The sequence below is a fragment of the Urocampus carinirostris genome, chromosome 5 (assembly GCF_059441175.1).
Source record: "Urocampus carinirostris isolate Australia breed hairy pipefish chromosome 5, RoL_Ucar_1.0, whole genome shotgun sequence".
In the NCBI taxonomy this organism is placed as follows: domain Eukaryota; kingdom Metazoa; phylum Chordata; class Actinopteri; order Syngnathiformes; family Syngnathidae; genus Urocampus; species Urocampus carinirostris.
Window position 1 is genome coordinate 30479161 of NC_142353.1, and position 15400 is coordinate 30494560.

The 15400-nt window shown below is 41.2% G+C and overlaps 1 protein-coding gene across 3 annotated transcripts in view; it reads right to left on the reverse strand.

Moving 5' to 3' along the window:
* trpm3 (transient receptor potential cation channel, subfamily M, member 3) overlaps positions 1-15400 on the reverse strand; it is a 231293-nt gene that overhangs the window by 148492 nt on the left and 67401 nt on the right. For all 3 annotated transcript variants that reach the window (XM_088336427.1, XM_088336426.1, XM_088336428.1), the window contains exon 2: positions 827-906. In XM_088336427.1, coding sequence (XP_088192553.1) covers positions 827-906 — 80 coding nt within the window. The remainder of the gene's footprint in view (positions 1-826; positions 907-15400) is intronic.

Consider the following 15400-nt stretch of genomic DNA (forward strand, 5'->3'; position numbering starts at 1 on the left):
GGACATCATTATCTATGTATAATTCGTTTTGCTCTCTCTCTAGATTAAAGTCGTTAAAAATATGGGATATATGGGTTGTCGCCTCAAAGGCAGCAAAGTCGTTTATTAGAACATGAAGTCATGGTTCTTGGGCTTGGATATGGGGCGGCAGAAGCTCAGGAGGTAGAGCGCTCGTCTTGGGATCAAGGGATCCCAGTTCGAATCCCGGCTCGTCCATGTTACATGTCGAAGTGTCCTTGGGTAAGACACTGAACCCCTAATACCCCCAATAAGCAGGTTAGCGCCTTACATGGCTGCAAGGCCGCTATTGGGAAATGTGGAGCACATTGTAAAGCACTTTGGGAAGTCAGTGACTTGAAAAGCGCTATATAAATGCAGATCATTTCATTTTCATTTCATTTCCTGCCTGGAGAACTTAGATACAATGCTAAACTACAGGGCTGCTCTCCTAAGCTTGTTTTTCTCTCCGCTTTCCTGTGTCCAGAAACCTGTGAACACCAAACTCTGCCCTTTTAAAGGGGCAGCATTACACGCTGCCATTTTTTGCCATTTTATTTTGCTGCGATTTATGCGGGGGCTCCAGACATATGTGTTTGTTGGTTCCAATTTGGCTTTTTCAACATTTTGTGTTGACAACACCTGCCTTCTCGAATCATAAGGTACTTGACGGCACATAACGTCAATGGCACTCAAAGAGTAAATATAAGGCAGGCAATTACTTTCACCTCTCATTACGTTGTTTTTCTGATTATCTGGAAATCTAGCCCAGGTAATATCCCCACATAAAGATGGGGATATTACCTAGGCATTTTTGTGTATCTCTTACCTATGGGGGTCTTTTGCGCTCACAATGATATGAACACATTCTCTCTTGCTGAAAGCTCTCTCTATCCATGATTTCTGTGCCTGTAGACACACATAAACAAAGAACATTAAAGTTAATGGCACAGTAGGTGTCACAAACACACTAAAAAGACAACTCAAGTTGACCTGAAAACGGCTTGTATGAAATGGTAACAAAATTGCAAATGGGTCTTTTTTGTGAGAGTAATTACCCATCATGCAGCGGGAAATCAAATGCTAATTTTTGGGAGAGTAATTACCCATCATGCAGCAGGAAATCATTCACAGCTTACTGTACATAAAAATGCGCGTCGCCTTCCAAGACAAGCAATTTGGCGACAAGAGACAGACACCTCCAAACAAGATTTAGAAACAAGAAGACTGGAGAAAGCCAAAATGACTGTAAATTGAGACGTAATTTAAACACTCTGACACCAACACATCCTGTTCAGCGCTCAGTCCAAACTGGCAGAGCAGTTGTTTGGTGAGAGCAAAAAAGCACCGAGGCGGTAAATGATGTCAGTCCATGTTGCATTGCTAAGTGATGTGCAGCCAGCAAAGTGTTTCTGCTTACTGATATTTTATGCATGAGCCGTCATACTACATAGCAGTGAGTAACAATATTGTATCATTATATGAAGTGTGTGTAATAGGTTGGCCACTTCACTGGAAGAGCAGCATCAATTAGAAACAAATGGAGAAGCTCTCTGAGAGTGTCAACTGTAAAACCAGAGAGAAGCTATTGGATAGGATATCATAAATATGTAAATGTTAAAGACCTGCATGCACTTTTTTCAAGCACTTCCAGTGTTCTCGTTTGCCCGCGTCCCTGTGTCCTAGATGCATCATTTTTGCTGGGGACGCATTGGGTCAAATCAACGTGCCTTCCCGGGACGCATCGTTTTTGACGCCAAATTGTCATTATTACCCGATTACTTTTTTTTTTAACAAAGATTTACCACACTCCAAACTTTTCGTCAGGCAGATCCGCCATTGTTGTTTTGGTCTCGCGCCGATCTCGGCACACGAGATCTCGTTGCTTCGAGATGACGTCATTGTTTTGGTGGTTGTCGAGTGAAAGAGAAGTATGCCTCCGTAAAAAACAGTTGGTATTAGGTGCAAATCAACAAAAAAATCGGTAATTTCATCAGTGTCGGTAATAAGTTGAAACATAAACACAGAAAGTGGTAACAACGGCAATAATTCCGGCACGAAAAAACGATGGAGAAATTCTACAGAAGACCGCTATGACAAGGAAAACACGTGTTTTGAAGCGATTCTACGAAAGATAAACAAAATAATACTCCTAGCAGGAAAAGGACTTTTCTACCAAAATGGACTCAATTATATTCCTGTTTACACTATGAGGAGGATGATAATGGAGGCTACATGTTCTGTGATGCGTGCACCCAGCGTGACAAAAAAACTGGATTGCATAAATCATTTCGCAATACAAACTTTCAGAAAAGCACATTGGATCGGCGCAACGACAATGAAAACCACAAATTAGCTATGGAAATTCCGTTGCTGCAAATGGACCTTGAGAAGGCATTACAACTGTGGCGGGACACCAAACCACGAAGAATATATGAACTGAAAAACCAGAAGTGATTAAAACTGCATAAATAAATAGACTAATATTTCAGCAATATTATTTTGCAATATTTTTGTGAACTGAAAAATTTGAAGTGATAACTGCTTTGTATTACCAATTAAGTGTAATAATTAAAACTGAATGAATATATAGATTTATATATTTATTTATATATTTGTCGCCGATTTACAATTTCAACCTCGATAACACTAAATTTTGGGCACCCATAGATCTCTGTTGGTACCCATAGATTTTTGAGCATGCGAGTCCCTGGGACCCATCACTTTTCAGATGTAAAATGAACACTGCACTTCTTAAACAATTCCCTTTACTATCATCTCAGTCATTGTCCAGTCAGTGGAGTATCCTTTAATCGTTGAGGAAAATGACAAGCGGATGCAATTTGGTCCCATACTGTGGCAACCGCAGATAAAATCAACAGAAAAAGACTACTTTCATTTCAGTGTTGTTTAAAGTGCCCTGTAGCTGTTTTTTTTTTTTTTTAATATAGTCCTTACATCACATTGTACGTGCTCAACAGTGTTTTCCTTCAGCGCCGTAGTAAATTTGTGGTTGTATTCGTAATTGTGATACGACTTTCTGGATGTCGCCATACTGAATGCTCACATGATCCGAAAAACGGTGACCTAGGGATTAAGTTATTCTGTTTTTAAGAATGCACAACTGCAAAGGAGATTTTATAGGATGCCAGTTCCTTATTTTGACTATCATTCTGCACAGTTTGTTTTTTCATACAAGTATATACAGATGCTACCCTACTTACGACCATTCGACTTGGTGTAAAGTGTAGAGTGGAATAAGAAAGCTTGATGCGGTTGAGAAAATGGTTGGATTGCTTTTTATTTGTCCACTTTTGACCACGGAGGAGGAAGTCGACTAACTATTTCAAAAGTGAGTTAAATTTAAGAAATAATACAGGTTACTTATACACGCCTTAAAGATACTTATTGTCAAGAACCAGAACATGATCAGGACCGAAATGCGTGACATTTCACACACAAGCCTTTTATTTTACGGGAAACGGGGAGTCATAGACGTTAGGCAGCAGTCTGGCGTGGAAAGAGAGGAAGCCAGAGACCAACGAGATCGATACCAATTGCCCGAGCAGATATCGGACGGATGGGATCGACACCGGACAGGACTGGACGGAAAGGATTAATATTGAAACAGGATATCGAAATTAAACAGGACAAACTGGACGGAAACGATAACTGGAGATAATGATAAACGGGACCAAAATAGACGGGAACAATATCGGACAGGAAACGCAGGCAGGAAACCGGACAAAGTGAAAACCCACGGCTTGCGGGGCAGAGGTTCGTTGACAGACTGATAAAGGGTGAGTGAGAGCACTGAGCTTAAATAGAAGGCAACGTGACACTTATTTAATCTACATTCCATACAAAATGTAGCACTGAAGCAATTTACAAACAACTTCAACTTACGAACGATTGTCCCAAAATCTCGTTCATAAGTAGGGCAGCGTCTGTATATACTTTTCCATTGCTGTTCTTTGATTCCCATACCTCTAAGAGCTGATCCATTTTTAGTAACCTTAAAGATTTAAGATAAATATAGGGCTCAGGGGAGGGCTTATGAATGGGGAATGGAATTTTCTTATCTGCAGGCTTCTCTCCCTGGTCCTCTACAAGTGTAAATTCCATTGATGTATTATCTCCTTATTTTTAATGTCTACTAAAGTTTAAACTCAACACCTAGACAACTCGGAGTATAGATGTAAAACGGTGTGCAGGTGGTGGTGCTGTTGGTATCCTGCAGTAAATGTTGTCAACGCAAAATTCCCCATGCTAATAGCGTTAAGTGTGGGAGGGGCTTAACATATAAACAAGGGGCCGACATTATGCAGTGGTGGTTGTCTTGGATGCAGGTCTGAGTGACAAAAACACGCAATTATCCCATGCACCGGGGCTCTACATGAAAGGCCTGCAGAAGGGGGATTAGAGTTGATATCAATCTATTTACATAATCTCAAAATCAATGACAAATAAACACAAAGAGGATCCATCCACAAAAAGATAATACGAGTATTATTATGCTTGCAAGAGAGCCACCATCCCACTTATAAAATAATGACATAGCCTCACTCTCACTTACTTTTCAGTATATATTTATCTTGTTACTATTAGTGGAAATTTTGACTGAGATATAAGCAAAGTAACTATAACATGTGATTTATTATAATAAGCCAAGGAGAAATTACAAACTACAGTAAAAACACAAGACCCCAGCCAAGGTTTGAATTTCTTCAGGACCACATAAACAAATGTCTCGAACCAGGAACGGAAACTGGACCCAATTGCGTTCGTTTTACTCAGCTTTATTTAGAATGAGGAAAGAGTTTGCACCAACGATCCGGTGATCGTCGGTCACGGGTAGTAGATCGCTGGGAACGCGGAAGTGACACTTCCGTGTCGAGCGAAGACAAAGTTGAGAGCGAGAAAAAACAGGTCGATGGCCGGGGCGGAGGAGCAAAAAAAAACATAAACCGGTCCAGAAAATAGGTCCGCAACGGGAATCAGACGGAAAACAGGGCAGGATAGAGTCAGGGAGTCACAAAAGTGTGCCTAGTGTGTAGCGTAGGTTCACAAACGATCCGACAAATGTTGACATGAAAGCGGGGGTTTAAAAAAGAGGAAGCAGCCAATTAGCGTCCGCGGTGCCCCGCATCAGTAATCATGACAAAAAAAAATATATCACTGGATAACTCTTATCTTTTTTTTTACACTTCCCATTATAAATGTCCATAATTGATAGGTAATCCTTGCACTAATACACATTTAACCATTTCATAGTGACCTGTTTATGTGTTGCAGTTAGCAAAAAAATCTTAGCTAAGCTACCTTTCACATGACTGGGGAAAGCAGACTCTCTCATCGGAAGAGTTGAATCCCTATTTCGTATACTCTACAAAATGCTGTGCGTGGGTCTGTTACACGTTTTAGCCATTGTTTGTATTTTCTGTTTGTTAGCCATCGTTTATTAAAACAGCAGCATCCCAGCTTCTTGGACTTTTCACCTGTCCTCTTGGGCACTAAGGGGTGATGACGCTCGACATGACCAAGCCGTACAAACTCATGCCAGCTGCTGCTAAACAAGTGAGATAGAAGAGGAAAAAGAAAAGTAAAAAGCTAGGGAAAAAAAGACAAAGGGATAAAAATGAAAAATAATGTGTAAAATGAAAAAGAAAAGAAAGACAGAAAACAGAAAATAGAGGAAGAAAAATAAGTAAAGGTGAAAAAGGGGAGGAAAAAAGGAAAAATAACAAGTTTCATACCTAAAATGGGGGCAGCACGGCGGCGCAGTGGTTAGCGCTTGTGCGGCACAGTTCATGTCATGAGAACCTGTCGTGGGTTCAAATCCAGCTCCAGACTTCCTGTGCGGAGTTTGTATGTTCTCCCCGTGCTTGCGTGGGTTTCCTCCGGGCACTCCGGTTTCCTCCCACGTTCCAAAAACATGCATTTCAGGTGAATTGGCCGGTCCAAATTGTCCCTAGGTGTGAATGAGCAAATGCATTGTCTGTCCCTGTGTGCCCTGCGATTGGCTGGCAACCAGTTCAGGGTGTCCCCTGCCCACTGCCCGGAGATGGCTGGGATGGGCTCCAGCCCCCCCGCGACCCTAATGAGGATAAGCGGTACGGCTGATGAGATGAGATGAGATACCTAAAATGAGCAAAACAATTTTGTACAGTGGAACATGCTTTAATAAGCCTTTTCTAGGGAAAAATAAGAAATAAACAAAATCTTGGAAAAGAAAGAAAAAAAGGAAAAAGGATCGTCTAATGTCAAATAAATGCTAATTTCTTGAGCACTATGTATTTCAAAAAATGCATCTTTAAATGATAGTTCATATGTTTTTGCTTATTATTATTGAAATACAGTACATATTGATTTTATTTTTCAAAAGAGATTTTTTTTTTACGACTATGAGGCACAAACATTACACACTGTCCCTTTAAGAGCTCAACTTTGTTTTCATCGGTCTAAAACAAAATCACTTCAACTGAGCGGATAATGCATCAAACCCCGCATAAGTCGTTTTAATGGTTTTGAAAGGTTGAAAATGATTAAACTCTACCTTTTTTTTTAAATCGCATAAACTCTTAAATCAGGATGCATATCGTTTTCTGGGGGTCGTTGTGTGTTTATGACTGTCCCGATTTCCGACAGCTTCTCCTGCAGCATTTAGCTAGCCATGCTTCATTAACTTGACTTTGACCTTTCCACTGCATCCATGTTGGTTCATGATTGCCTTTGATGGCAGGTTAAGCCGGCCTCAGTGGAATTCATTGTTAACCAAGTGCACGCTTGGAGGAAAATAACTGAAAATAAAGGTCAGGGAGCAAAAACCATGCATTCTCAATATCGAGACATAAATACGAAAAAAAAAGCCATGATCTTGTCAGTACATGATAAAAATTATCAAACTGTCTATAGTTTACAATGCCATATAAAAAGGTGGATTCCACTATATTGATATAGTTGGGTTGAAAGTAGACATCGATATCTAGTGATAAGTTTATGTTGTTTTTAATATTGGACAATTGCAAAAGAGATTTGGCCAGTTGATTCTTTTGTTTGGAATTCTCCAATCTGAGAGCCCCTCTCCCATCCCCACGTGCAAGTTCAAAATCCATTGATGTCTTCTCTCTGTCAAGACCAGAACGGAGACAGGACCCACGTGTGTTGCGTTTCTCAAAAGGTTTTATTGGAAGAAAGAGAAAGTGTTGCGCCCACGATCTGGTGATTGCTGGATGCGGGAAGCAGGTCGCTCTGAACGCGGAAGTGAATCTTCCGTGGCGAGGGATGGCGGTGTCGGGAATGGAAAACGGGTCAGTAGCCAGGACCCGGAGAGCGTGGTCGGGGTCGGAAGCAGGGTTGGGAGAGTAGAAGTAGTCAGGATCAAAAACAGGTCGAAACCGGGGGACAGACAAGAGCAAAAAACAGGTGGGAGTCAGGGTCGAAAAAGGCTTGCCTAGTATTAACTGAGGTTCGCAGAAGGACTGACAAACAGGGACAGAGAGGAGTGGGTTTAACTGGGGACAGGGAGCCAATCAGAGTCTGAGGCAGTTGGCGTCAAAGGAGGGGGCACAGGTGATTCACACCGGTAATCATGACACTCTCCTTATTTTGAGTGTCGACTAAAGTTTAAACATAACATCTACTCCAGGGGTCACCAACCTTTTTCAAACTGAGAGCTAATTTTTTGGACCTGATTCGCGGAAAGGGCACCCTGTTTGAGATTTAGCTAGATGGCTTGCTAAATAGCCTAAAAGGTAGCTTGATAGTTAGCCAGAAAGGTAAACAGGATAGAGATAGCTAAAAGAGTAAAACGCCATCTAAATAGCCAGATAGGATGCTCAAAACAAAGTTAATATTAAAGAAAGCCAAGATTTTGCAAGATGACTAGCAAAAATGTAAACATATTAGCTAGATAACATAAAAAAAAAAAAGCTAGCTACATAGCTTGCTAAATATCCAAAAAGGTAGAAAGATACTGTAGCTAGCTACAAAGCTAAAAAGGTTGACATGTTTTGCTCATTCGCTTTGTAAAACCCAAGTAGTATTTCCTGTAAAACACATCAATAAAAAGATGAAGACATAAACCTGCTTATTACATATATAAATTCTCATTTATCTCTCTTAAGTAATTGCTTGAAAACAATTATCAATACCTGAATGTTTCTTTTTGGTTATACAGCCCATTAACTGGAATTCATTTATTTGAATTTCTAAAATAACTTCACTTCATATATAATACTCGTATTATCTTTTTGTGGACGGATCCTCTTTGTGTTTATTTGTCATTGATTTTGAGATTATGTAAATAGATTTATATCAAGTCTAATCCCCCCTTCACTTCTGTTCATACTACGTTTTTACTATGTTAGTACACAGTCAATTGTTAAAAAATAGGGTTTAACAGACTTAGTCAACTAATAATAAATAAAATTATTTTACTAAAAACTTACTCTGACCTAGCACTGGTGAGCTAATTTCAGAACAGGTACGCGGGCACCTCAACTGTTCTCGGGAGGCACCCTGGTGCCCGCGGGCACGACGTTGGAGAACCCTAATCTAGTCAATAAAATAAATGCATTACTGGCTAATTTTGAGTTGTTTTATTTTTACAGTAATATATTTTTTCTTGTTTCTTGAATCAAATAAAACAAATCATCCTTTAAAAAAGCAGAATTGATTGCGCAATAGATAATGAGCACATTTTGAGAAATATTGTCAAACAAAATAAAAAAAAAATAATAATCAAAGAGCAAACCCAGCTATGTGACAGTTGTGCTTATTTTAACTGAATTTTTATATATTGTCAAGTAACGGACCGGGAATCAGGAAGTTGGAACTCATTAGCGTAGATGATCTGTCACTTTAATTGAGAAAGAAAAGTTGTCCAACACACAAACGGACCAAAAACAAAACAAAGCAGGCTCAAAGGCTGACAAAATTACAAACTAGGCATTACTCAGATCAAACAGGCATGAACAGGGTTTCAACGAGGGTTAAACAATGATCTGGCAGCGGGCAGTTCCAAAAGGCACTCTTAAGTACTCCAAGAGCAATCAGTCCAATGCGTCTCAGCCGGTGTCAAGGGGTGGGGCCAGCTGGGCGCCATGACAACCGTGCAGGACATGACATATATTTTGGAACATAATTTTGCTCATTTAAAAAAATGATGAAGATCAGAAAAACAATAACAATGTTTATATGTTACCAGAAAATATAATAAAATGAGTAAAATTACACTTAGCATGTATTCCCACATGTTTTTTTACTAATGGGGTACGATTATATTGTCAACATTGAATTACTTAAATAGTAAAGAATTTGGCTAAATATTCTCGAACAAAATTTGAAAAAAAGAGCGAAAACAATCCATCATCTGATAAAAATGCCAGTTGTGCTTGTTTTAAGTAGTTTGTGATTCGCTTCGATTGTTTTACTCATTTTAATAACTATTTTCCCAAAAAATAAGAGAAAAAAAATATAAATGGTCTCCTATTTTACCTGAAAAATATTAGAAAAAAAGTACACTTTAAAAAACAATATTTTCTAACAACTGTGTAATATTTGTTTTTTGCATTGAATATTTTGAAGCCATTGCTTGTGGGAGAGGGGGGCACGGCGGATGAGTGGTTAGCACGTGCAGATTTTGCATGTTCTCCCTGTGTTCCCAAAAACATGCATGTCAGGTTAATCAGCCGGTCCAAATTGTCCCTAGGTGTGAATGAGCGAGTGAGTTGTTTGTCTCTGTGTGCCCTGCGATTGGCTGGCAACAGGGTGTCCCCTGCTCCAAGATGGCTGGGATGGGCTTCAGCACCCCCGCGACCCAATTGAGGATAATGGAAGGATGGATGGATGGATGGATGATTGTGGGAGACTGTAACTGGCTCGCCTCCCGGGTAGACTTGCTTGTACAAGCCCTGAAGCGCCGCCATCGCTACACCAACACATGCCACATTCGCTTGACTGACCATGTCACACTACAACTCCGCTAAACCCGCCGTAAACTCCCCACCAACTGGATAAATCCAAATTCATGTTGTCACACTAAAGCCCTATGCATACCTGAGGCCAACAGCGAGCGCCACCACGGCTTCTGTCGTCAGGTGTGTGCTTACGCTTTTGGAGGAAAATGGCGACAATGGCAAAAAGTATCAGACATGTTTGATTATTTTGGCACTCGATCGCCAAAATCATTAAGTGTGCTGGGTAGCGAGGAAAACCGCAACTTGGCGCACGCGCTTTCAATCGTTTTCTATAATCCTGGGGGAGACGAATGTAAAGTTAGGAACTCCGACTCTTTTTAGAGAATCAGCTTTTTGTCAGGGCTCACTAAAAATAGCCGGCTTTTAAGACTCCCAAATGTATCCTCGGGTGTTTTTTTTTAGCTTTAATCCACGGATGATTAATTACCATGTCCATCCGTCCATCCATTATCTGCACCGCTTATCCTCAGTAGGGTCGCAGAGGTCCTGGAGCCCATCCCAGCTATCTTTGGGCAGTGGGCAGGGGGCACCTTGAACTGGTTGCCAGCCAGTCGCAGGGCACACAGAGACAGAAAACTGACTCGCTCATTCACACCTAGGGACAATTTGGACCAGCCAATTGACCTGACATGCATGTTTTTGGAATGTGAGAGGAAACCCACAAAAGCAAGGGGAGAACATGCAAAATCCGCACAGGAAGGCTGGTCGCTGAATTTGAACCCATGACTTTACAACTGTGTCACTGACACGCTGCCGTGCCACTAATGCATGAAACTACTTAAAAAGGGGGAAAATAAAACACAAAAGAAAAAAAAGAACAAAAGGGGCAATAAACAGGGGAAAGAGAGATAGAAAGAGAAAGAAAAACAAGAAAGAAGCAAAAATTTCATGATTTGCCAATTGCCCTCACCTGCGCTCACTCGTTCAGCCCCAGCTACCACTCGTTCTCCAATTAGTCCTCCTCCTATCCAAGCACGTTATTCTCGTTCACTCCTGGTCGGTCCGTCTGCGAACCTCAGTGCATGCAAGGCAAGCACTTTTGACTCCGGTTTTGATCCCAAACTGTTTCCTGTAACGATCCCCGATCCAAGCTCCGTTCTCCTGTCCCGGCTACCCGTATCCTGATTGTGTTTCCTGTATCGATCCCTGATCCAAGCTCAGTTCTCCTGTCCCATCTACCCGTATCCTGCCTGATTCTGTTTCCTATATCGATCCCCGATCAAAGGCTTGCCGCTCACCACAGCTACTCGACTTGTTCGGATCTCTAACCACGCTCCGTCTCCCATCCCGGCTGCCCGACTTTTTCCAATCTCCTACCACGCTCAGTCTCCCGTCCCGGCTGCCCGACTTGTTACTATCTCCGACCACGCTTAGTTCGTGAGAGCTTCCCGCTCCTCCTGCCCAGCGAGCACCAGATTTCAGTCTTTTTTTCTCTCGCTCTGACTTCCCTGACCCCTTAATAAAGCATTGTGGGAAACGCATTTGGGTCCCCTGTTTGTACCGGCCGTGACAAAAAAGCGAGGATAAACAAGAAAAACGAATAAAAATGAAAGAAAATAATACAGGTTTTTGAGGGGGGTCCCTTTGATTGTTATATTTCCAATGATAATGTAACATTCTGCAAAAAATGAATCAATAATTTAAATATATACATTGTACCACTTGATTATAAAAGCTTTTTGTTATTCTACATCACAGGTGTCAAAGGTGTCCTTTGTTGCTCTTTGTCTATTTCTCTCTCTCTGTGTCTTTTTAACTTCTTTTGCTCTAACTTCCTTTTTTCCTTTTCTCTCTTTTCTCTTTCTCTTTTCCTACCCTTTGCGCTTTCTTTTCTCTTTTCTCTCCTTCTGTCTTTCTATTTCTCTTTGGATCTTTTCTTCCTCTCCTTCTTTTTCCCCTCTCTCACGACTTTTTATCTTTTGTTTCTCTCTCTCTATCTCACTCTCTCACCCCTTTTCTCCCACTCTCTGCCTCTTTCACTCTCTGTGTCTCTCTTTTTCTCTTCCTTTGTTGCTCTTTGTCTCTTTCTCTCTCTGTGTCTTTTTAACTTCTTTTGCTCTAACTTCCTTTTTTTCTTTTCTCTCTTTTCTCTTCCTACCCTTCGCGCTTTCTTTTCTCTTTTCTCTCCTTCTGTCTTTCTATTTCTCTTTGGATCTTTTCTTCCTCTCCCTTTCTTTTCCTCCTCTCTCACGACCTTTTATCTTTTGTTTCTCACGCCCTATCTTTCTTTGTCCTGCCCTCTCTCCTTTTCCCTCCCTCTTTCTCTTATTTCTTTTTCTCTCTTTTTCTTTCTCTTTAATCTACTAGTCAGGCCCCCGACAGAATGTGTGTTCTATCGTGTGGCCCCCGAGTTCAAATAAGTTTGACACCCCTGTTCTACATCATTTAAACTTTGATCCTTTTTTTATCATGCAACTCAGAATCTCTGAAAAACAAACAGCAAAAGTATTTGCTGCAACAACAAAAAAAACTTTGAAATACAAGAATACGCTTCACATTTATATGTAAATATGTTATCACTGAAAAACACAGGAAACAGAAATTAAATAATATAAAAGCTAAGTCACCATTGTAACTAAAGCTTTTGAGGTTAACACTAATTGGTTAAAAAATGGACAAATCCTGCAAGCATGAGATATATGTTAATCAGAGGGTCCTTGTGAGAAACAAAATAACAAGCTCAAAACACAATCATTCATAAAACAGTGATGGATTAAGCCTCTTTGATATTTGTCAAGAAACATTTATTTGTAGAGCCCTTAATCAGGCCACAATTAGACAATCCCCTGATCTGAAACCCAGAAAAACAGGAACAACTCTTAAGAAGGGGCCCAAAAGAGGTAATCCCCTTTCCAGGATTACCAGGCTGCAATGGATGTTGCATTGGGTAACAATATACAAAACTCAGTCAAAATCAATAATCAACAAAGATAATACAGTGGAACCTCGGTTTTCGAACGCCTCTCAGTTCGAACAAATCGGTGTCCGACCAAAAATGTTGAGAAATTCTTGCTTCGCTGTTCGTTCAAAAAATCTGAGTTCGAACGCCGGTAATCCGTGAGTGCGTACGCTAGGGTGCGATGCTGAGCGGCGTACGGGTGTTTTAGCCCCTTATTATGCCTCCGAAGAAAGTCAGTGCAAGCAGCAAAGTTTCTACAGGTGAAAAAAGAAAAGTAGTGCGTACAACTATTGCATTTAAGAAAGAAATAATAGCCAAATATGAAGGAGGTGTGCGAGCGCCTTCTGCTGACCACCAACAAAGGTAAGAAATCCTATTCATAAGATTACGATAACGCGAACGTACGATTAGTCTGGGCTAGCTTTAAGTTTACGTTAAACATTCAGGGTGTTGGAACGGAGCCCAACATTGAGGGTGTTGGAACGGAGCCCCCTTTCCAATGAACCTGTTCACCACTTGTTGTGGAGACCCGGGTGCTAAATGACTTGTAAACGACCTGAATTTTTTATTTTTACATGTTCATGTTAGGGGAATCTTTCATACGGAAGGTTACGATAACGCGAACATACGATTAGCCTGGGTTAGCTTTATGTTTACGTTAAACATTCAAGGTAAACATTCAGGGCGTTGGAACGGATTAAAACGATTTACATTATTTTTAATGGGAAAAATGATTTCGGTGATCGAACAAATCGGTTTTCGAACAGGGTTCTGGAACGGATTATGGTCGAGAACCGAGGTTCCACTGTATGTAAAATTGCTCAAAAAGAAGATCCGGTTGTTGCGACTTGTCCTTGCCTTGGTGGATTAGTATCTAAAATGACTCTTGCAAACAGTATCCAGTTTGAACAAGCAAGGACCATTGAGTCTCATGAAGGCATATTAAAGAGGCCGTGTCCCCAATCCAACCCCCTTACGCCCACTCACCCCTTCTAGGGTGGGCGGACAAACGAGTATAAGACTAGGAACCTATCTTTGATAAGAAATTATTTTCCTGTGTCTTGCTGAAAAAGATAATTAGTTAAAAGAGAATATGCAGTCTTCTGGTTCTTATTTCTATGTATTTAAGATAAAAAACTGGGCTGAGTTCCAGGCGAACCTAACACGTCGGGCAAATAAGGCTAGGTTTCTCCCACTCACCTGAACCTTGCACAGGGCTGCATTCGTTTGAGCTTCCTCTCCTATACCAAACTGCAGGGAACATTTTGACCCACCATTCTTGCAGGAATCTCTACCGAGTGGACTAGTGCGCGTTCACAGTGCACACTGACCCAGCCCTTAACGTTGCCACAATGATTAGTCTCCTCCCCGCTGCCCGACTGGCGGATTCCGTCAAGGTTTAAACTCGGACTTTTCCCTAACTTGTTGAAAACCTGCAGTATTTAGTGTAGCAGGGTGCAAATTACACATAATTTGCATTTCATTTTATATGCAGCTCTTGAATTGTATTAATACAATATAGCATAATATAATATAACATAACAAAATATTACAGGATGCAAATTGGATTTATAAACTAGCAAATTCACATCAAAATAAGCTCCAGCCCTCTCTGCCGTGACCACAACTTTCACTGCAGTGCATTTCTGTAAATCCATTTGTGTTTCCTCACAAAAACAGTTGTTTAAATCAGACTGAAAAGCACTTAGCAGCACTTTATTAGGGCACAGTTGTTCTGTTTTATTGAGGCGATGTGTCTGCTTTGTCCTCCGGTAACTTCTTTTACGGATTGTTTTGATAATGGGCCACCAACGTGGCACCAGGTTCCCTTCTTAAGAAGACCAGAGTAGCCGGCAAACTGGTTCTGAAAATAGCTCAACAGTTATGGGTCATTGTAGGATATTTAATTTCGAGCTGGCATGAGAAATCATTCACATGATCAGTGGTTTTAAATGCATGATTCATGTTTCCAAAATTAGTTTTTAAATGACCCTATACTTTATAGATCTAAATCATTCAGTGTCAGGACCAGAACGGAAACAGGACCCACTTGCGTAACATTTTGCGAAGGGGTGCGCACACGTGTTCGCTCTCGTACTCGGCTTGTGATCCGAACACGGAAGTGGATCTTCCGTAGCGAGCGATGGCGGTGTCAGGGACGTGGTCGGGATCGGAAACGAGTTGTAAGCCAGAACGGGAAAGTAGACGTGGTCGGGATCAAAAACTGGTCGTAAGTCAGTACGGGTGAGCAGACGTGGTCGAGATCAAAACCGGTCGTAGCCGGAGACAAACGGGAGCAAAAACGGGACAGGCGGGAGTCAGGGGTGGAAAAAAAGGCTTGCCTTGAAAAACAGAGGTTCACAGACGGACTGACAACAGGGGATTGACAGGACAGGGTTTAAATAGTGGGGAAGCCAATCTGTCAACAAGCTGCAGCTGGCGCCACAGGGGCGGTGGGCAATTGGGCACCATGGCAACCGTGACATTCAGTGACCTTACAAAAAGCAAATATTTGTGTTTGACT